Here is a 22012-nt window from a genome sequence, read left to right as displayed (position 1 = left end):
CACCCCTAGTCCCGAGTGGTTTCTCACTTCCAACCTCATCTCAAATCTTTTGCCAGACTGGGCACAGTCGCCCCCCACCCTCACCCCACCTCCCAGAAGTCAACCGTCCCTCTAAGCCTGCCGTGGCTTTCTTCCCTCCTGCCTCCTCTGAGGCCCTCCAGGTGGCTTCTCCCAGCCCTGGGGGTGGGGAGGTAGGGGCCAGAAGGTGGGGTTAGTGGTTAGAGAAAGGAGGCAGGGTACGGTTCCTGCAGGGAGCTCCTCTGGGCCTCTGGGTCCCTGGCACTTAGCTCTACTGTCTGGGCTTCTGGAACGTCAGCAAGGTTGCGCAAAAATGGAGGAGGAGAGAAACAGTAGTACACAAGGGTGGGGGAAAGGTTAGGCACAGGAAGTGTGGGGCAGACCAGCCGGCACAGCCCATCCCGATTTCCCCAAAGTAACCACTGCTCCCCTTCCCCGGGAAACCTGTTGGTGAAGTCCTAGGCATCTCCTTCCAGAAGAGCCTCCTTGAGGTCACCTCGGCCACCCCCCTGCCTCCGGGCAGGCTGTTTTCTCTTTTCTTCCAAGCTGACTGGCTGAATGGTATGAGCCTTTCTGCCAGGGTAACCGAGGTCTGGGGAGGGAGAGGGGCTCGCGGGGGAACCAGGGGCCTTGCGGGGGGCGGGGAGGCAAGGGGCAGAATCGACAGGCCGCATCCCAGCTGTGACTCCTGCTCTTGCACTCCCACCTCCTACTTGCCTGGTGTTCGGCGGGGACGATGGTGATGTCACAGGTACAGAGTGCCAGCCACATGCTGGGCGCCAAGCAAAACAGCCAGGGCGAGTGTGTGCATCATCAGTGCCTGGGAAGGAAGGCCACCAAAAGAAGTGAGTCTGGTGGAAAGACTTGAAAGAAGGAAGGGAGGCACCTTCTGGATGGGGGCGGAGAAGACCAGCATAAAACGGCTGCAGCGAGGGCTAGAGAGAGAAGGCCCAGGCTGGCACTGGGAAGGGATGCCCCTCATCTTCCCCTTCTCTCCTTCTCCCAAAGCCTGTAAATGCCCCAGACATGAGCCAGCCCAGGCCCCGCTACGTGGTAGACAGAACTGCATACTCTCTTACCCTCTTCGATGATGAGTTTGAGAAAAAGGACCGGACGTACCCACTGGGAGAGAAACTTCGCAATGCCTTCAGGTAACGTGACCTAGCGCCCAGGCTCCTCTCCTTTGCTCCCCACCAAAATTCTTCTTGCACCAGGCATGGCTCCTGCACCAGTATTTCTAAGGCAGAGCTTGGGGAAGCACTGGAGCGCGGTGGTTCAGAACCCTGAATTGCAGATCCTACAATTTCATCTGTTCTGAGACTCCCAGGGAGGATGGAGAGTAGGAGGAGCAAGGACCACCCACAGCTTCAGAGGGACCAGCCCCAGCCCCCTGTATGAAGTGTTGCCATATTCTCTGTCCCTTCAAATCTTGAGCTCTTCAGGGAGCTGTAGATGGGCTTGCTGCAACGTGGGTACTGGGGCGCATCAGAGCTCCCGTGTCCTGTCTCCTCCTTATTAAGAAATTCTGAAGCCACCACCAGCTCATGCCCTTTGCCCTCTTTCCCTCCTGGATGCTCCTTTCTTCTCCTAGTCTAGAGAATGCCCAAAGCCAGCCCCTAAATTCCTGGGCTCTCCTAAAGTGTACCTACCAGGATGTGGTCCGACCAGCCCTCAGGCTGTTTCCGCTCTCAGATCCCTGGAACTGTAATTGTGGGTAGTGAGACCTTGCCTTTAAGGAGGGCCTCTACCAAGGTGATCTAGACCCACACCTCAGGAGCCCGAGACTACGAACTTCACCTTCCCCCTTCCCAGACTTTTGGCAGACTTCGCTCAAGCCTCACTGAGGGCTGGCTTACCCTTCCTCACTCCCCAGGGGAAACAGCTGATTCAGTTACCTGGATTGAGGTCACTGGCAATGGCTGAAGTGGAGATGCAGGTGGAACTGGTTCAGATCAGGGGAATCACCCACTTCAGTTTTCACCAAAATCCCAGGCCCAACCCTACCTCTTCTGGGAGGCTGCATCTCTGCCCAAGGTTTTAGGTGCCCGGTGTCCAAGCACTATAGCCCCTACTGTGCTCCTTGAATAGGTGGGCTCTGCTAGCCTTAGTGCCCAAGGAATTTAAGTTTGAGTTGTTTCTGTGCTAGAGGGATAAGGCTATCTACTGTTGTCCTAACAGATGAGGATGATGAAAACTCTAAAGGGATGCAGGGCACTATCAATTACTATGAGGCTGGCACAAGAGCCTCGAGCAGTGCCTGGCACACAGAAGGCGTTCCAATGGATACTTGTTTAATGAATGAATGAATGTCTAGAAAGCTAATCCTTCTGCTCATTTCCCTCGGCTTCTGGAGCCTCTGTATAGGTGGTTGGCATCAGTTTCTAGCTCTTCTCTTGGGCTTCAGACTGCTTTACTCAGCACATGGCAGGCTTGCAAGTGAAGCTGGGCAGATACAAGCTCTCAAATGGGTTGTTTTTCTTTCCCTAGCCAGCTCTCTATTCATGAGTCCAGTTTTCCCCGCCGTAAACAAACCTGAGAGAGTACCTGCAGGGCTGATTCTCTCTTAAGACAAGCCTTTAGAGATGGTTTATACCATTTGCCACCAGTCCAACTCCCAGTTCACCATCCCAGGGATGGGAGAGGCACCCAGCTGCCCCAGAGGAGACCGGGGAGTCAGACGTGGATGGTGATGCTGTTCCGTGGAGCATTGGTTGGGACAGGAAATCAGCCCGAGCTTTACAGGGTACGAAGCATTGTCTGTGTGGATTTCAGTCTTGGGTGACACCCAAGGGACCTAATGTCAGGAAACTATTGTTGAGCAACAGCGAAGAGCAGGAATTGGTCCCGGGCAGGAAAGGAGGCCTTAATCACAGAGGGCCAGTGAGTCACCACATGGGCCCTGAGTATGTGAGCTCCCTAGGCTGGGAGAAGAATAACAAATGCCTCCCACCCCCGTCTAGCCATCAATCCCCGGCTGTCACCCTCGCATTCGTAGGCCCTTGTTCTGCCGCCTCCGGATTTCCATGAAAGGACATGGAGGTGTTCAACAAACAGGGCAGGGATCAGCTCTCTCCACCTTGCACTGACCAGCAAACAGCTCTCTGTTCTTCCCTACCCCGGTGAATGAACAGCAGAAAGAACTCGGTATTGGAGTCATCACACGTAAAAGATGGTGGGTCCCCAGAGGCTCACCTGCAGGGGCAATAGAGCTTTCCTTTTGGGGGAAGTTCTAAGAAAGGTGACAGCAGTTCCTATTCAGAAGGTTTCTTTTTCTTTCCTTTTCTTTCCTTTTCTTTTTTTTTTTTTATACCGTTTGAATTTTTACAGCAAAAACATAGTCACTTTCTAGAAAGAAAGGTTTAGCAGCAGGCATGAAACCTCTTCCTTCTTTTAATCAGGGATACTTAGGGGGAAAAGAAGATCCCCACTCAATCCTATTGCAAACACTCTAGTAACCAGAGCTTCTGGTACACAAAAGCCTGGTTTTCACTAGTAGAAAGATAATTATGAGTCTATGGCTGTATAATGTGTTTAGCAATATATACTTACTTAGCCTGCCTGGATGGCTTATTGTAAATGCACTTATACAGACTGAGTTTCAATACCTGCCCACCCTTTCATTTGTTCATTCATTCATTCATACTTAGTAAGCATTCAACAAATGCTTACTAAGCACCCCAGTGTAATGTACAAGGTATACAAAGGCGAACAAGAGAGCCAGACTTCTCACCATAGTGGGTTTGCTGTCTAGTGGGGGAGAGATTGAGAAAAACAGACAGACAGAGAGAGAGAGAGAGAGAGAGAGAGAGAGAGACGAAAAACACGTCATTACAACACAGGACACACACAGAGCTGCAGGAGCCCAGGCAAGGGGGCCCAGGCCTGTGTTCAGTTAGGGGGGAACTCAGAGAAACCTTCTCTGGAGAGGGCCAACTGAGACAGGGGCTGGACCTGACACTTCAGAAGGTTAAGCCACCGTGAAATCCATGCCTTTAAGCCAAGTCTCATAGACTTCCCAGGCAAGCGGCTGGCAGTCAGAAGACCTTCGGCCCGTGCACAGAACCTGTTGATGGTTCTCAAGAGAAAGCCCCTGCCTTTTCTTCTCAGTCCCCCCGCACACAATACAACACAGGTGCTCACCAAATTTTGAATAAATTTTAAATGACTGGATAACCAGCAACAGGATATTGTAATCTCTCCCCGACTTCAGCACCCAAGCTAAGCAGTGCTGACTGGAAATACGCCCTTTTCTCTCCAGATGTTCCTCCGCCAAGATCAAAACAGTGGTGTTCGGGCTGCTCCCTGTGCTCTCCTGGCTCCCCAAGTATAAGATCAAAGACTACTTAGTTCCCGACCTGCTTGGGGGCCTCAGCGGTGGATCCATCCAGGTCCCACAAGGTGAGGGTCCCTTCGGCCAGGCCTATCGCTCTCCCACCGCCTACTCTGTGGCCTTCATAACCCACTGAGCCCCTGAGCCTTCTTCATCCCTCGTCTTCTGCAGGCATGGCATTTGCTCTGCTGGCCAACCTTCCTGCAGTCAACGGCCTCTACTCCTCCTTCTTCCCGCTCTTGACCTACTTCTTCCTGGGGGGTATACACCAGATGGTGCCAGGTAAGGGCTTTCCCTTCCCCGCAGGCAGGATGGCCTGGACCATGAGAACCGGTGGTGTGGAAAAGGGGTTCCGGTGATCTTCCATCTCCATTCTCTTCTAGTTGGTGCCATTTAATCCGAAAGGGACATTACTGTGTCAGTCCCAGGTCCTCTGTGACCTTGGAAAAACCACTTAGCTTCTGCGAGCTTAGCTAGCAGTATCTATTCTGCCTCCCTCCCCGGAATGTGGGGATGACTTGGTGGAACAAGATAAACCGTATGGGGTAAAGTGCTAACGGTTGTGAGAAATTGCCATCTAACCCCGAGGCTGGTCCCCGCACGCTGCTGCAGGGACACTTGGAGTTCTCTGGTGCTAAGTGAAATGGAGTAAAAGGGCTTGATCACAAGACCTGTTTCTGGGCTGGGCCCTGCTTGTATTTCCAAGCTTATTTCTTCACATGTCCAATGAAATAATATTAACAGTAAAGATAAAAAAACAACAAAAAACAAAACAAAATAAAAAGTATAGCTCATGGCTGGATGTGAGTGATGGTTGTTATGCTGGAGAGCAGCCTTAGAGACATAGGGCTCCATCCTCTTAGGGATCAGGGAGCAACCTGGGGCCCCTTGCTGATTTCCATGGGTGTGGTCCAAAGCTCTGACTCTTGCTGGCTGGGTGGGGCACCACAGGTACCTTTGCCGTTATCAGCATCCTGGTGGGTAACATCTGTCTGCAGCTGGCCCCAGAGTCAAAATTCCGGGTCTTCAACAGTACCACCAACGAGAGCTACGTGAACACGGCGGCCATGGAGGCTGAGAGGCTGCACGTGTCGGCGACACTAGCCTGCCTGACTGCCATCATCCAGGTGAAGGGGATGGCTGCTTCCCTGCCAGGACACCATACCACCCCGCCCCTGCCTCAGAGCCCCCACCGTGATATCAAAGCCGAGTTAGGGCTCTACCTCCTTCCTCTTTGCCATTCTCAGGGCTGCCAAAGACCTTGAGAAGTCGGATATCTCCTCATCTGTCTCCAGCAGGTCCATAAGACCAGCGTGCACAGTTAAGAACTGAGTTAAGAACTGTCTCACAGCCTCTCTTCACTCTCTTTCCAGAGCCTGGCTCTCTGCCAGGGCAGTCCTCTGGTTCCCTAACATCCTTTATTCCCCTCCAGCTTTCTCCGCTCCAAGCATGACGTAATTTTCAGTTCCAACTCATGCAAAAGACTCTGCATGCTAGATTTTGTGAAGGGAAATACAACCTGACAGAATGTAAGAGCAGAAAGCAACCTCATTCATTCATTCATTTATTCATTTAGTTAATATTTCTTGGTCCTTTCGCTGTGCCAGGAATGGGGCTAGGCCCTGGGGATAAAAGATAAGTAAGAAAGAGGCCCAGTTTTCCAGGAGCTCCCAGCCCAGCAGAGGAAGTAGCCATGTCAACAGATAAATTTGTAGGCAGTGAGATAAGCAACACAATAGAGCTATGTACAAAGAGCTGTGAGAACACCAGAGAAAGTCAGGGAAAGCCTTTCCTCAAAGAGAGGAGGTGACACTTACCTGAGTCTTAAAGCATGACCAGAAGTTGACCAGTAACCAAATGACAAGGCACAGGAGGGTGGTCCAGGCAGAGGAAACATACCCCAAAGCACTGAGGCATCGGACAGCATGAACTGAATGGAGAATGGCAAGGCAAAGAGTTTGGGGGAGCTGGAGGGAAGGGGACCTTTGGGGAGGCTGGAAAAGTAGACAGGAACCTGACAATGAAGTCTGGGGGAGCTGGAGGGAAGGGGACCTTTGGGGAGGCTGGAAAAGTAGACAGGAACCTGACAATGAAGTCTGAGGTCTGTTCCCTAATCAGTGGTGTTGGGTCCCATTGGCAGTTTAAGGATCATTTGGACTACGGAGAAAATGGTAGGTGGGAGGTGGATTAGAATCAAGGCAGGTGACCTGTTGGGAGACTGTGCAGTGGACCAGGCAAGAGTGTTGAGAGCCTAGACCAGGGTAATGGCAATGGAGAGGGCCCTGGAGATGAGGGTGAACTTGAAGAACATTTTGCCAGGAGTAAAATTAACTGGGCTTGGTGATAGATAGGACATGGGAGGTAAGAGAGAATGACTCCCAAAGTTTGGGTTGGCCAACTGGGTGGCTGGCAGTGTCATCCCCTGGGCCTCTTTCTTACTTATCTTTTATCCCCAGTGAGAGAGGAAACACTAGGGGAGGACCGGTTTCATTTAGAGATGAAGAAACTGAAGCCAGAGAGGTGGAGTGACAAAGAGACTGGTGTCCTAAGAGACCAAAGCTTTGCTAGCACAGTAAAGAACAAGACAAGGACTCGTTTCCTTAGAGCTGCTGTTGTCCAGGGCTGCATAGGACTCCAGCCCCGGGTCTGGGTCAGGCAGATGTAGGAGCTGATGTTTCTCTTGGTCATCCTCCTCCCCCAATAGATAGGCCTGGGCTTCATGCAGTTCGGTTTTGTGGCCATCTACCTCTCTGAGTCCTTCATCCGGGGCTTCATGACAGCCGCTGGCCTGCAGATCCTGATCTCGGTGCTCAAGTACATCTTTGGCCTGACCATCCCCTCCTACGCAGGACCAGGGTCCATCGTTTTTGTGAGTCTGGGACCAAGCCCCTGAGAATGCGGAGGGCAGAACAGACAGGAGAGCACAGGTCACTGTTCTAAGAAGTTGTGAGCTTCTCATCGTGAGATGCTCTCAAGAGCCAAGTGACCCAGTGTTCGGGAAGGATTTTGAGGGGCTTTCCACATTGGGAGGGAGGTCAAATACATGACCTTGAGGGTTCGCTGAGCTTCCCTGTGGTTAATCCCCGCAGTAAAGGAGATGTACGCTCTCCATCAGCACCCTGTTCTAGGGCCTGGGAAGTCCTTCCTTACGTCTAGTCTCCATCCCTCCTCCTTTAGCTTCAACTCTTTCTAGAGAAAGAGAAAGGGAATCAGCATGAGCTCCAGACATGCCCTTTGGGAGAAAGTAGTTGAAAATGGTACAGAGTCATGACCAGGAGTTCTGCTTTGGTGTGCCTTCATGAGCACTGACAGCATTTCTTCACTGGGTCAGACACCCAAAGGTGGGGGCGGTACGGGAAGAAGGGATGGGAGCCCATGAGCTTGATGCTCTCTCTTCCAGACCTTCATTGATATTTGCAAAAACCTCCCCCACACCAACGTCGCCTCGCTCATCTTCGCCCTCATCAGTGGTGTGTTCCTGGTGCTGGTGAAGGAACTCAACGCTCGGTACATGCACAAGATCCACTTCCCCATCCCCACCGAGATGATTGTGGTAAGGACTTCACCTGGGGCTGGGTGTCGGAGGCCAGGCTGGAGAGGCCTTGAGAAAAGGAATCCATCTCCAGCCAGGGCCAGGGAGCCCCTACCCTCTCTCACCGCTCTCCACTGTCAGCCAGTGGAATGGGAAGTTAGGGGTAAATTTCTTCCATTCCCCTGAATATGGCTCCCACTCTTCCAGCTCCTCAGGGTGTTCCCCCTTAAGAAGGCAGGGAAGTGGGATTTGGGGTCCCCAGAGAAAAAGGAGGTTTCAGAGTGACTCCTGCCCTGACCCAACTTCAAGCCAATCCCCATTCTCCACTTTGGGATTTGCAGGTGGTGGTGGCAACAGCTATCTCTGGGGGCTGTAAGATGCCCAAGAAGTATAACATGCAGATCGTGGGCGAGATCCAACACGGGTGAGTCCAGGGGGCCAGGAAGCCTGGCACCTGCCCTACCACACCCCCCACCAAGGCCTGGGCTCAGAGGGCGAGCTGAGAGGAGCTCTACGAAAGTGCAGTATAAACTCTATGACACTGACCAGCTGTGAATTGCTTATTAGGAAGAAGAGCCACACATCCAGCCAATGCTGGCTGTTTTATGAACAGTGAGTCTTAACTGCCGCACTTCCCCTAAAAGTCTCATCCAATGGATGCTGTTTAAGCAACATCTCTCTGATCAGCCCTCGTATGGCTCTTCATCCTAGTCTAATGCATTGCCTCTTTTTATCCATGTGGAAAGGAAGCTATTAGGATGAACCAAATTCATTAAACGTCTACTCTGTGCCAGCACCATGCTGAGCCCTGGGAGGGAACCAGCAATGCTCTGCTGCAGAGTAAGAGTGGGGTCAGGGACCTCACAGCACTGGGGCTGGGGCCGGGGGCCACCGAGCGTAGAGTCCACGACCAGAGTATGAACAGATGAGGCCCTACCACTTACTGGCTCTGTAACCTTGGACAAGCCAGGTCCCCTAAGCCTCAGTGTCCTGCTTTGTCCATGGGTGTGATGGCAGCTGCCCTACATACAGCATTATACTCAGGATTCGGACTGGAAGGGTAATTCACATGAGACCCTGGCACACAGTGGGACCCGGCTGGTCCCTCTGGGTTGCTGAAGGACTCGGCGCCCTCCCTCTCCTCACACCCTTGGGCCCTGCCTCCTCTCTGGCTCCTCGGCAGGTTCCCTACTCCCGTGCTGCCTGTGGTTTCGCAGTGGAAGGACATGGTTGGCACCGCCTTCTCCCTGGCCATCGTGGGCTACGTCATCAATCTGGCTATGGGCCGGACCCTGGCCAGCAAGCACGGCTATGATGTAGATTCTAACCAGGTAGGTCTGACCACCCCTGGCAGGGCTGGGCAGGATGGACTGGGGCCCACAGAGGCCTAGCAAGAGGTATCTTGGAGATCTAGACTGAGGTGAGTCAGGCTGCCTGCCAGTATGGAAGGGGGTCTCTGATCCCAAGAGCTGACCTCTGCTTGATTGGGAGTATATGGCTTTATAGCAGTAGGTCAGGTCCTGGGCCCAAACTCCAGCTTGCATGGCCTACTAGGTTTGGTCCAGACCCTGCCGTCACACAACCCCAGTGCCCAACCCTGCCTCTGTCCTCACAGGAAATGATTGCCCTGGGCTGCAGCAACTTCTTTGGCTCCTTCTTTAAAATCCATGTCATTTGCTGTGCTCTCTCTGTCACTTTGGCTGTGGATGGAGCTGGGGGAAAATCTCAGGTGAGTGCCTATGCTGGGTGGATGGGAGTGGGATGGGAAGAGACCAGAACAAATGCCCCAGAGAATCCCAGAAGCCAGGCCAGCAAGCCAGGTCAGCTGTTTCTCCAACCTTCCTCTCTCCTTTCTAGTCTCCGCTCCACCAAAGGCACCTAGTAGAAATGAATCAAGAGCAATTCTCCCTCTTCCCAACTCTTTCTCTCAATAGGTGGCGAGCCTGTGTGTATCTCTGGTGGTAATGATCACCATGCTAGTCCTGGGGACCTATTTGTACCCTCTTCCCAAGGTAAGAGCCCAGCAGGAGAGCAAAGGCCAGTGAAAGAGGCCAGTGAGAGCAACCCCTAAGAGCCATGCAGCACTTTATAAAGTGTTGTCATTGTCTCACTTTGTCTTAATCCCAACCTGTGAAGCAGACAACACAGATTTACTCTCCCCCATTTTACAGGTGAGGGAAACTAAGTGATATGCCCATGGTAGCACAGCTCACAAGTTCAGGGCTGGTCTCAGACTCTAGTCTGTTGACAAGTGTCCATGAGTGCCAGCAGAGGCAGGTTCTTAGGCATGGGCCATTGGGGTCAAGGGAGAAAGGGAAAGGCAAGATGGAGCCAACCCTAAGCCTGAGTGTAGAGATTTGGAGGCTCTGCAGGAGAAGTGTTCTGGAACTTTAGTTCTGCCCCACCAGGGTCCAGGGCCAGGTGTTGGTAGAAAGGGCAGGAAGAAGGAGACACCCTAGTGACAAGGAATGATTTTCTGCTTTCTCAGTCTGTCCTAGGAGCCCTGATAGCTGTCAACCTCAAGAATTCCCTCAAGCAACTCGCTGACCCCTACTATCTGTGGAGAAAGAGCAAGCTGGACTGTGTAGGTACCGGGCGGCCTCTGGGCACCTGTCTGTGCCCTGCGCCTCCTCCAACGCTACCGCCCCATCAGTTCTCTTTGTTAACGATTCCTCCATGGGCTGCTCCCTAATTCATGGAGCCACTTGCCAAAAGCTCAGGTTTTGGACCCATCTAGGGCTGCTTATGAGGAAGAAATGAGATAATATAAGTAAGAAGCTCATTGTCCAAATTGTATCTTGTGTTCAATGAAACAGCTTTTATTATTCTTATGGTTTATGGTTCCAAAAAAAAGAGAAAAAAAAATCTATAACATAAAGCCAACAGACCAGAGTCTTAAGAAAGTTATCAGACTTCTCTGGAGTTCTATTTCCTCATCTGTAATAGGAGTGACAATCATGGCTGACACACTGGTTCTGAGAACTAAATGAGAGTGGAATGGGAGAGCACCGTGTAACCATAGAACACTCGGCAAACATGTCTTATTGTTATGATTAGTCACATTCCCACTGCATCTTTCACTGGACAATAGTAAGGAAGCTACCATGAATTGACAACGCTGCTTTATCCCCACTTAAGCCCCACCATAACTTATGAGAGGGGACTTACTAGCCTCCTCTCAAGATGATGAAACCAAGGATCAGATAGGCTAATAATTTGTCAAAGGCCACAGAGGTAGCAAGTAGTACACTCAGGATTGGACCTCCAAGTGTTAGACTCCAAACCTCTAGGCTGTCCTGTCTCCTAGGGGAGGAGACTCACCTGCATGGTATGGGAAGGACATCCTCAAAGCCAGAGAAGGGATTGGTCCACCTGGAGTCCCCCCAGTGAGTGAGTAAATGATGAGGATAGGAGAAAACAATGTCTCAGTGATCTTCTGCCGTGGCAGTTAGTCTTCGATATTCACATTGTGCTTTGGATTCCCATCTGATCCTCACAATTCTCTATGAAATCAGGCAGATTTATTTCCTTTAGAGAAATTTGGGGAACTCTAAAGAACCATAGGGGGAAACTACCAAAACTGAATTCAGTCCTGCCCCCAGGCCCCAGGTTGTCAGGCCAGGAAGCATCATGAGCTCATGTTGGCCATAAGCAGCTTCCTGGTAGACGGAGAAAGGGAATTCATGTTTATCGATCACCCATCGGGTGCCTATCACTAGGCTAGGACATTTACATTCCTTAATTCTTTGATCCTTTCATGAGGCAGGTATTTTTATTCCCTCTTTGTATATTAGGCAACTAAGGCTCTCCTACCTAGGAAGTAGGAGAACAAAACCTGGAACTAAGGACTGACCCAAGATGCTTCCTCTTATCATTATGCCCTGCTGCCTCCCTGTGTGTGCCAGGCTTGTCTATTAAAAATCTGACAAAGTCAATCTAGAGGAAATGGGCAAATGTAATGAAAGCACAAAAACATGTAACATTACAAATATGTCACAAAAATAGAAGAGGGACTCTGGGTCGTGCCGGCAGAGAATGGCCTTGGCTAATACAGGAAGACTTCCTAAAAGAGGTGGTTCTCTCCCTAGCCCTGCTTTGGCATCTCTCTCCTCACAGTGTGTCTGGGTGGTGAGCTTCCTCTCCTCCTTCTTCCTGAGCCTGCCTTACGGTGTGGCAGTGGGTGTCGCCTTCTCCGTCCTGGTTGTGGTCTTCCAGACCCAGTTGTAAGTAACAGCCCCTCCCCCCAAGACACAACAGAGGCCTCTTGGCCAGTTTGCCAAGGTCTTCCATGCCAAGGCCTGGCCCAACCCACAGCACCCTGCCCTTTCTGGGCCTGGAACTGGAGGTGCTGCCAGGCCTGAGGAGAGCCCAACACGGCCAGGACTGTGGGCACAGGCTGGGCTGTCTGACTTCCATTGTCCTGAAAACTCCAGAAGAAGCCATTATGGTCTTGGAGAGCTCAGTGGGGAGAGGGGGCAGAGAAAGTAGGGGAAGAGCAGGTGGGTAAGACAGCATCCTTCCAAAGGCACTGCCAGACCCCAAACCAAACGTGACCCCATCCCAGGGGAATATGAAGCTAAAGGATAGATGCTATGTCCTTCTTATAAACAGAGTAAGCAGAATAGGCCAGGGCAGGAAAGTATCCTGAATGTGAGGGAACCCTCCCTCTTCCTGAGAACTCAGGCCCAGAAAGTGATGACTTCAGAGACACTTAAGTTTGTCACCTTGTGTACACCCCTCCCCCCCTTCTCCCTGTTGAGCCCTAGTCTGGGAGCTATGTCAAGGGCATGTCATCCCTCTAGTTATAGCTCAGCCACAGGCCACCAGGAATCTGCCTCCAGTGCAGAAAGCCAAACTCGACAAGATGAGGGGTGAGGCAGGCTCTGCCCTAGCCCCCACCCCGGTATCCCTTCAGGCTCATTTACTATTAGCATTTGCTTGTTTGTTTGTTTGTTTGTTTGTTTGTTTTGTATTCTTCTTCATCCAGTCGAAATGGCCATGCTTTGGCCCAGGTCATGGACACGGACATTTATGTGAATCCCAAGACATACAATAGGGTGGGTAATCCAAGCTTCTGACCCCCCTCTTTTGCTCTGCCCACCCCAAATAAAAGAGGAGGTTTTTTAAAGCCAATGAGCTCAGTCTCCCTGTCACAGGTCCAGGAAATCCAGAGGATTAAGATCATCACTTACTGCTCCCCTCTCTACTTTGCCAACTCGGAGATATTCAGGCAAAAGATCATTGCCAAGGTAAGGCTCAGTCCTTTGGTGACCAGAGGGGCTTGAAGATGGAAGAAAGAGGGATGAGAATCAGGGGCAGATGGTCCCCAAAGAGGCTAGAGGTCAAGCCTGTTGTTGCCTCTCTCCCTACAGACAGGCATGGATCCCCAGAAAGTATTGCTGGCCAAGCAAAAATACCTCAGGAAGCAGGAGAAAGGGAGAGCGATGCCCACACAACAAAGGAAGTCTCTATTTATGAAAACCAAGGTGAACTGAGGCCAGGAACAGCCAATACCCTCTCTTTTGCCCCCTCTAATCTTGTTCTCTGGTACCCCACCTCCCAGAACCCTTTGAGGCAAAGACAGAAGTCTGCATGGCCATTACCTGGTGGCTACTAGACATTCTCCTCCTTGGTTGAGGGACTTCCAGCTCTGGGATAACCACTGAACTCCCATGGCCACCCCCCCCCCCCCATTCTCTGGCTAACATAGGATATGGCTCATGGACTTATGGACAGCCCAGAAGGGGAGCAGCAGTAAATTTCATGGGGCACCCAGCCGACCTAGAGCATAAAAGTGGAGGTGGGTGTGGGAGTTCTGGGGAGAAGCAGGCAGTCAGTGACAAGCGCAAGGAGCTCAACTTTTCCCAAGGGACTTCCTCCCAGAGCAGAGCAGGCTGCCACTGCGGCGTCTCTCATGAAAGATTCCAACTTGGTCTGCTTTGTGAGAGACCAAGCTGCAGGCCCCACCTGAGGGAGGAGCATTGGGAGATTCCTCTTCCACGGGGGTTTCGGGACCAAGTTCAGGGATTCTCCTCCACCTACATGTTCCTTGCCCCCGCTCCAGCCAAGCCCAGTTCGGTTTGTGATCCTTGACTCTCTCCCCCACCCCCACCCTCTAGACTGTCTCCCTGCAGGAGCTCCAGCAGGACTTCGAGAACCCCTCCCCAACTGACCCCAACAACAACCAGACACCTGCTAATGGCGCCAGCGTGTCCTATATTACCTTCAGCCCCGACAGCCCCCCAGCTGCCCACCGTGAGCCGCCGGCCTCTGGCGAGGCCCCCAGTAAGCCAAGCGACGTGCTGGCCAGTGTTCCACCCTTTATCACCTTCCACACTCTCATCCTCGACATGAGTGGGGTCAGCTTTGTGGACTTGATGGGCATCAAGGCCCTGGCCAAGGTGAGGCCCTCGGCAGAGGGAGTGCCAGTCACCTCCCACTCGCCCTCTCCCACACTCCCTTTCCTCAGAGTATTCATTCCGACAAGTGGAGGGACACAGGCCCCTGAGGATCCCTTCCTCTCCCCCGGACATGACTAGAACAGGATGCTCTGTGCAGAGCAGGGCCAGATAGCCCAAGACAATCAGTGGCTGAGGAGGGAGGCCAGAGATCCAGGCCCTGCCGTTCCACTCTGCCCTATTAGCCCTCTCTAGCAAAGGCCATCCCAAGTTCCCTCTCAGGCCACCAGGAACCCACCTCAGGTTCCTCTGAGCAGAATCCAGCTTGGCCCTGGTTCATGGCCTGCCGCATCATCCCACACTCACCCGGACACTCTAGCATCAGCTGGTTCCAGCCAGCCAAGGAAAGAAGAAATGATATCAGTGTTCCACAACCTGAGGCTAAACAGGCAGCCCATAAGACACCTTGGATAAATGTATTCATCTGACAATGTTTCAATGGCCACCTTCAATAGCTAAGTCAATCAACCTCAGAGCTGGCTTAGACGGAGGAGAGCTGAAGAGAACAGAGAGCATAAGGGCTGACGTTATCATTGGCCGGGTACAAAGAAAGCTCCATCCCTAGTGAGGGGCTCAGCTTGCTTCCCTGGCCTGGACCTGGAGTTGAGGCAGGCCTTGGCAGATGCCCTGTCCTCTCTGGGCCTTGAGCCTCTCCTGCAGCTCTTGCCCAAAATCACAGAATCAAGAACGAGATAGAGTCTGTGAATCTAAGTTACAAAAAGCAAAGATCTGGCCCCATCAGAAGGAGCCATGGTGACTTTAAGTGCTAGCCTCTTTGGCAAAGCCCCATTTCCTCCCACTTTCCAGAAAAGCCGTCAGTCAACACTCAAGCGAGAAGTGGTGTGCTTTGCTGCTATTTTTATCATTGGCTGCCAGGGCTCAGAGGGTTGCTTATTTGTTTGGCTTCCCCTCTTAAGAGCATTTTGTGAATCACTTTTGAGACCCACTCAGAACATTCCTTTCCTTTTGTCTCCCACCCCAACACCTCTAGCTAAGCTCCACCTATGGGAAGATCGGTGTGAAGGTCTTCTTGGTGAACATTCATGGTAAGAGAAGGAAGACGTACAGAGGACTGAAGGACTGGCAAGAGGTTGGGCTTGGAGCAGGTTGGAGGGATGCTGAACCGTGAAGTGGTGGAAATGAGAGCACCCGTACGTTCCCCCCAACTACTACCTGTTCGTAGGAGCTTCAGACACAAGTCAGAAGAGAATGTGACCAGAGCGTGTAAACATCCCAGGGGTCTCAGTAGCAGAGTGGGAGATCATGGAGTTTAAAAAGAACAGCTAGGATTCTAATGTGCCCCACCACTAATTTGCCACGTATCCTTGGCCAAGTTACTTCATCTGTCTAGGGATCGATTGCCATCTATGTAAAATGAGGAGGTTGACCCATGAATTTCAGGATCTTCTCCGAATCTGAAAGTCCATCATACATGACCGTAACTACCCAGGAAACTCACAGATACACAGTTTTACATGCACGTAATCTCCAAAGGGCACATACACGCAGCCGCCTGAAGATGTGTCCACATAGCAGTGGACTTTCCCATCGTTAGCACGCACGTGGAGTGCAGGGTCATAGACGCACAGCTCGTGCACCCTGACACACAAGAGAATGTGAAGGGGCACACACTCACACACCCCACTTCCCAAAGAGGGTCCGAGCCCTTCCGGGGGGCCTGCCCAACTTTAGAACTGCCATGAGCACACCCCTCACTCCCCGGAGGCCTCTATCGGGGAGAGAATCTGCAGTGGCAGTGACTTGCACGTGCCTGACTTAGATCAGAGCATAGAGCATTCCCCCGACCCTGACTGACGCTCCTCAGGAAACCTGCTTTAAACTTGGTAGGAATAAGGGCCCCGCCACACACTGGAAGTTGCAGGAAAGGTCTAGGTAAACAAGAGAAAGGATGGACCTTCAGGGGATAGAACCGGCACAGCTCCTCACAGATGTTTTAGCCTTTGCCTTTCATATCGGCCACTAAGTACCAACTCCCTGAATCAAGCTGCTTCCTTCCGCCTTGGGTTGAAGGTTCAGTTCAGCATCCTCAAGCTCACGTTGCCCTCTGCCGTCCAGAACTGACATTGCAAGGCCGATGCCGTCACCCTCAGATGCGCAGCCCTCAGACCTCTCTCTCCTTCCCTTGCTGTCCATCCCCACTTGCAGCTCCAATCCACAAAAACTGTTCTCTTTCTGAAAGTGCTCTATTTCTCCCTCCAGCCCAGGTGTACGATGACATTAGCCATGGAGGTGTCTTTGAAGATGGGTGTCTAGAGCGCAACCATGTCTTTCCCAGCATACATGATGCAGTCCTCTTTGCCCAGGCAAATGCCAGAGAAGCGGCCCCAGGGTGTGACTTCCAAGGGGTAAGGTCCGGGCACTCGGGGAATTCTAGAACCCAGGGCACTGAAACAGCAGGACCAGGAGCCTTAGAAAGGACACAGGAGATGTTTTGGGTTCCAACACTAATTCTGAATCTCAGTTTCCTTACCTATAGAATGGGTACCTTAAACTAACATTATCTACCTCACAGGGTTTTCTTTTGTCTTTACTTTAGGAATAATTAACAGTTACAGCTTTTGTTTCAAGTGAAAGTGCTCCATATATTATAAAATCCCTTCTTATATTAATGCCTGAGTCTCGCAAACACCCAAAGCGCATTAGGTTATGCCCAGTATTCCGGCATTGCTCATCCCTCCTCCTCCTTCACTCTTTCTAGAAGAGGCTTTGGCGGAGAAAAGGCAGTAAGCCTGTCTGTTTTAATTTAGCAGAGCTTGAAGATTTCAGGCTGGTGATGAATGAAGAGGCTGGATCTGAGTTTTGTCTCAGTTTCTTGACATTTTATTTACTAGCTCATAAGTGGGATGCAAATGAGCTACCAATAACACCATCTAGGATTCCAGAAAGCTGGGGAGGCAGAAAAAGCCCACCCTACTGAGGTCTCTGCCCCGGCCTCCCAACCATTCCCAGGGTCCTCTCCAAGTTCAGCCCCTGCTCTTGGCCTCCCAAGACTCTAAGCCCGAGCCCTCTCTAAACCCTCCACTGCTCTCTGTGGGTCATAAGAAAGACTTTCCTGGCCCTAGAGCAACCATTTGCTCTTTGCTTTAAGAGACTGATGAAGGTGAAGCCATCTGTTTTAAGTGCTGAAAGTGTGCCCAGAATGAAAGAGTGCCCAGAACGAAAGCGTGCCCAGAAACACACAGGACTTTGACTCCCACTCTCAACACGTGGAGGAAAACTAACTGTGGGAACAATAGTTTTCTGGCTTATGAAGGTTGTCCACAGGGCAAAAAGAGGGAGATTTCGGAAGAATTTTCTCATTTGTTATTACAAAAATAATGTCCAGTTATGATCGTTTATATATCTACATGTAATAATTTATATCATATGTAATATATTTACATATTACAGAATATATTCATATATATAAATTACACACATACACCTTTTTTCAACAACATGGTGAGGTAGAAAGCCAGCAAAGCGAGTTCGATTGCGGAAACAGGGAAATGGATTCCCCGAGGTCAGGAGACTAGCCACTTGTCCTTTTAAGCTAGGCAAACCTTCCCTGCCTCTAAAATGCTGGCAGAAGACAGATTGTGATGCATACCTGTCTGGTGTCGGGAGGCAGACTACAGCAGTGCTAGAGTTTGTGAAGCAGGTGAGGGAGGGGAGGGAAGAGTCAAGAGGGTAGTTATGTGTCAGAAAACATGGTAACCGCCCGGAGCCTGCCGTTTGCAGCAGACTGTCACTAGATCATGGAGCTCATTCCCCACCGGTGTTCCCCCTCTAGGACCCAGTGGACCCTGAGCTCTCCTCATATGATTCCGGGGAAGAGAGTCCCAGCTACTGGGACTTAGAGCAGGTAAGCTGAGGGGTGGGGGGCTGTAAAAGAGGAAGAAAGGAGACTCTTTCAAATCTAAGATGTTCACCGGGCTCTCTCACCTCAGGCCAGAACAGTCACCTTGAAGGCAACAACATGTCTTTCTCATCTTTCTTTTAATAGCATATCTCAATTCTCTTCACTCCCTGAAAGGCACCTCAGGGGAAGGGAGAGGCACTGGACCAAGTCCTGCAGAATGAATATCTATTCTTAACTCTCCAACACATCAACCCCGTGACCCTGGGCAAGCCACATAACACCATCAGGCCCCAGTTTTTATCATTGCAAAATAAGGGAAATATAAGTAATATTCGTCCCATCTACCTCACAAGACTAGCGAAGGATTCATTTGTTCATTCATTAATTCAACAGGTATTTATGGAGTGCTTACTTCCTGCCTCCACAGTTCCAGGGTGGGCATACAGCCACGAACAAAATAAAGACCCCTGCCCCTATAAAACATATTCTTGTAGGGTCAGATGAATTTTGGGGTGCAAATTCTAGCGAGACAAATGTTAGTGCATGTGACAGGCCTTAGGAGCTATGCAGATGGGAGGGGTTAGTATTTCCACAGAACCCTGTTGTTCCAACTTGAAAAGTAGCGCTACCCCAATGCTCTGAATTAAAAGAACCCAGAGAGAAATAACATCTCACTCTGTACCTCTTCCCATTCTTTGTGGCCTTGAGTTCCATGTCCTCTGAGAGCACCTCTGGAAGTGTTAATGGCATGCAGGAGACATTAAGAAATACAGCTAGAGCTGCAAAGATTTGGCAGACTAATTCCTGGGCTCCCACGGAATCTCCAGCATGTTCCAAAATCCTGAGCAGGACCAAAATAGTTTATCAGACCCAGAAAGGGCTTTAGAGCTTGTCTGATCTAATTTCATCCAGCAAAGAAAGTGAAGCTACAAAGGGAGAGGGACATGTGGAAATCGCAGCACACCAGAGGGGACTCCGAATTAGTCTCCAAGCATGTTCTTCTGTCACCTCTGAACCCTCTGTCACCTCATAGGCTGACCCTGCCTCTCTCTTGTCTTCACACACACACACACACACACACACACACACACACACTCATGCACACGCTCTCACAATGCCTCCTTCTAGCCAGGGTCCGTAAGGTCAGCTCTTGGTCACAGCCACTGAATCCAACAGGTCTAACGCTGCTCCTTCCACGCCCCTTTCCTTCCCCGACAGGAGATGTTCGGGAGTATGTTTCACACAGAGACTCTGACCGCCCTGTGAAGGCCCAGCGGTTTCCATGCTGCTGCCAGAGTTCTTGGCACCTGGGACTTCGGGAAGGATGAGCCTGGGATCGCGCGGGTGGTGGGTAGAGGAGAGCACCTCCCGCAGGACTTCTGCTCCTCTCCACCCTCCTCCTCCTCCTCCTCGCATCTCTCATTCTCCTACCTCCCTCCTGGCATCTCTAGAGCAAGCCAGTCTCAGCAGCAGGGAGAGCCACCTCTTCGCCCTCCTGCTGACCCTCAGCACCCTGGCCAGCAATGAGCCAGCCTCCTGCTCACTCCGCTGCTCAATCCCTGCCCTGCCCTGTCCATGGCAACTGATGGGAACCCCTTACAGTTGAACTTGAAGCATGAGCCAAGAATAGAAGTGAAAGGGTGACTGCTGACCTAGAGTGCAAGCTTCAAAAGTGTCCTTGGACTTGCATGGCTTGTCGTCAGGTGGTGTCAAGCTGTCACAAGACACAGGGATGAAATCGCTTAGGACTCCACGCCTTACCCCCTCCAGCTGCCCCAACTCTGTTCCTGGCAGCTCTACACCTCTGGGACCATGTGCTCCCTACAACCCAGAAATCTCTGTCTTGGTGACTGCCATTTTCCTCTTCATCTCCAGGCTGCTGGGACTTCCATACTACTCAGCACATCAGACTTAAGCCTTGGGAGTAGCCAGGGCCCTCAAGGCCACCAAAACTACCTACCCAAGGGTAGTCTGCCAAGGCGGCTGGCCCAGCCTCCTGAAACATTATCGCTCCCCCTGCCCTCAGGGGCTACTCCCTTCCAGCTGAGATAATAGAAACCCAAAAGGGAGGGGAGGGTAGCTGACAGAATCCTCTGCCAGCTTAGCAACCTGTACTAGTTATTCTACACTAGAGCTTTTAGACTCCCTCTTTGTACTAGAGACTTGGTGGGGGAGAAGTGCTAGTGCCAACTTAGAGCAAACTGGTGGGAACTGGGTCCTAACAGTCCCCCTGACCTCAGGGCCCATTGGGGAAACACCTCCTCCTCTTGGAAAATCTGCCTTGTCCTTCTTTACTTGGCAAAGAGCCAATTAATTTAGCTCTCTCTTGCCAGCTTGGGGCCTGAATCCTTTGGCCAGGCAAAGGAGGACACCTCCCCACCCAAGGACCAGCTACATCCCCCAACTAGGTGCAGAACGTGGAGAAGGGCTGGCCCAGATTGGGTCTTCTTCCACAAGGATCCCTTAACAAGTTCAAGACCTGAGGTCACCTCCTTCTAGGAAAGATGAGAAGAGGGATTAACTTCTCTCTCTATATATGGAGGTATTAGAGGAACCCCACTGTGACTTGCAAATAAATAGGTTCCACGTGTGTTTGGGAAAATACCATGTACATGCACAGAAAACCTTTCGGCCTCTCACCACTGCTTCCCCAAGCTCCTTCAGCTTTATGACCCCTGCCCAACAGGTTGGGCTGGCCCAGCCTGGAAAATGTCCTAATTCTTAACTTCATCCTGACCTGAATTGTGTGTCTGTGTGCTGAGTGGGCTGGTCAGCTAGCAAGTCTTCTGAGAGTTAAAAGAGAGGGTGCTAACAAAGAGCCAACAGATTCTTGGCCTACGAGCATGGCTTCTCTGTGAATTCATTATGTCATCTGGCTGCCAATGGAACTCAAAATTTGGAAGGTGGAAGACAAAGTTCTGGGATTCACCATGCCCAGCACTCAAAGTACCAATTTCTAGGACAAGACCTTAGCCAATGACAACTCATTCTCCCCTACTCAATCTCCGTCAAAGTCTAGCTCAGGCTTAGGAGGTAGGGAAAGGTCACAGTCTCAGGTATGGTCTCTTTGTACCAAGTGTCTAGATCCCTTGAGGACTTGATGAAGTCACCATTAACCCATAAGGCAGCCCCAGCCCTAAAGGAGATGGCTAACTCACAATGGCCTGGAGTTGAGGTTCAAGGGGGACACCCTGCAATATGTCCAAGGTTATAAGTACTCACAGGGCCCACAAGTGGAGGTAAGACTGGAAACACACGGGGTGGAAAAAGACATTTAAAAAAAAAAACTTCATTGTTGGAAGACTTTGGAAAGAAAACACAGATTCGCACAGACTGCTCTCTGGACATGACTAAAGAAGGGAAGGAGGGCAAGGGCATGGAGTAATCCAGAATTTCAATACTTTTGAATGTTCTTAGTAATACTGACTTGTGATGATACAGTTCCTGGGGAAGGCCAGAACTCTTGAGATATTTGCGTAATTTATTTAATTTAAATACCATTCTCCTTTTGTTCATTTTGGTAATAAAGTGCTTTTGAAATGTGAACAAATTCATGTATTTGGGTGGTTTTATAGAGAGGCAAAACACTTGGCACCACTCTCCACCTCCGGGAAAAGCTGGTCTTGCTTTGCACTGTACTAGGGGGAAACGAGAAGCTAAGACTTCACCATGAGCCTCTCACCTCCTCTCCACGTTTTGGTCTTCCACTCCTGTGAATGAATAAACTGATCCATGATGCAGCTGAAGAGCAAAGATTAGGATGAGAAGACTGGACTAAGGGATCCGCACACTCGGGAGTACCTCCCAGACCT

The 22012-nt window shown here is 51.0% G+C and overlaps 1 protein-coding gene across 1 annotated transcript; it reads left to right on the top strand.

Annotated features, from left to right (window-relative positions):
• Nucleotides 1–282: 282 nt before the first annotated feature.
• On the top strand, nucleotides 283–21725 carry SLC26A9 (solute carrier family 26 member 9). Its single transcript, XM_016140857.2, has 21 exons — nucleotides 283–579; nucleotides 1027–1169; nucleotides 4277–4416; nucleotides 4520–4630; nucleotides 5300–5475; nucleotides 7053–7217; nucleotides 7749–7901; nucleotides 8222–8304; nucleotides 9064–9211; nucleotides 9496–9609; nucleotides 9815–9892; nucleotides 10369–10464; nucleotides 11997–12103; nucleotides 12868–12937; nucleotides 13037–13129; nucleotides 13253–13366; nucleotides 14000–14281; nucleotides 15330–15384; nucleotides 16559–16704; nucleotides 18132–18203; nucleotides 19419–21725. The coding sequence occupies exons 1-21, from the start codon at nucleotides 577–579 to the stop codon at nucleotides 19464–19466; spliced, it is 2397 nt and encodes a 798-aa protein (XP_015996343.2). The 5' UTR covers nucleotides 283–576; the 3' UTR covers nucleotides 19467–21725.
• The last annotated feature ends 287 nt before the right edge of the window (nucleotides 21726–22012 follow it).

The sequence above is a fragment of the Rousettus aegyptiacus genome, unplaced genomic scaffold (assembly GCF_014176215.1).
Source record: "Rousettus aegyptiacus isolate mRouAeg1 unplaced genomic scaffold, mRouAeg1.p scaffold_m13_p_17, whole genome shotgun sequence".
Taxonomy (NCBI): Eukaryota; Metazoa; Chordata; class Mammalia; order Chiroptera; family Pteropodidae; genus Rousettus; species Rousettus aegyptiacus.
This window is presented reverse-complemented; position numbering and strand designations above follow the sequence as displayed.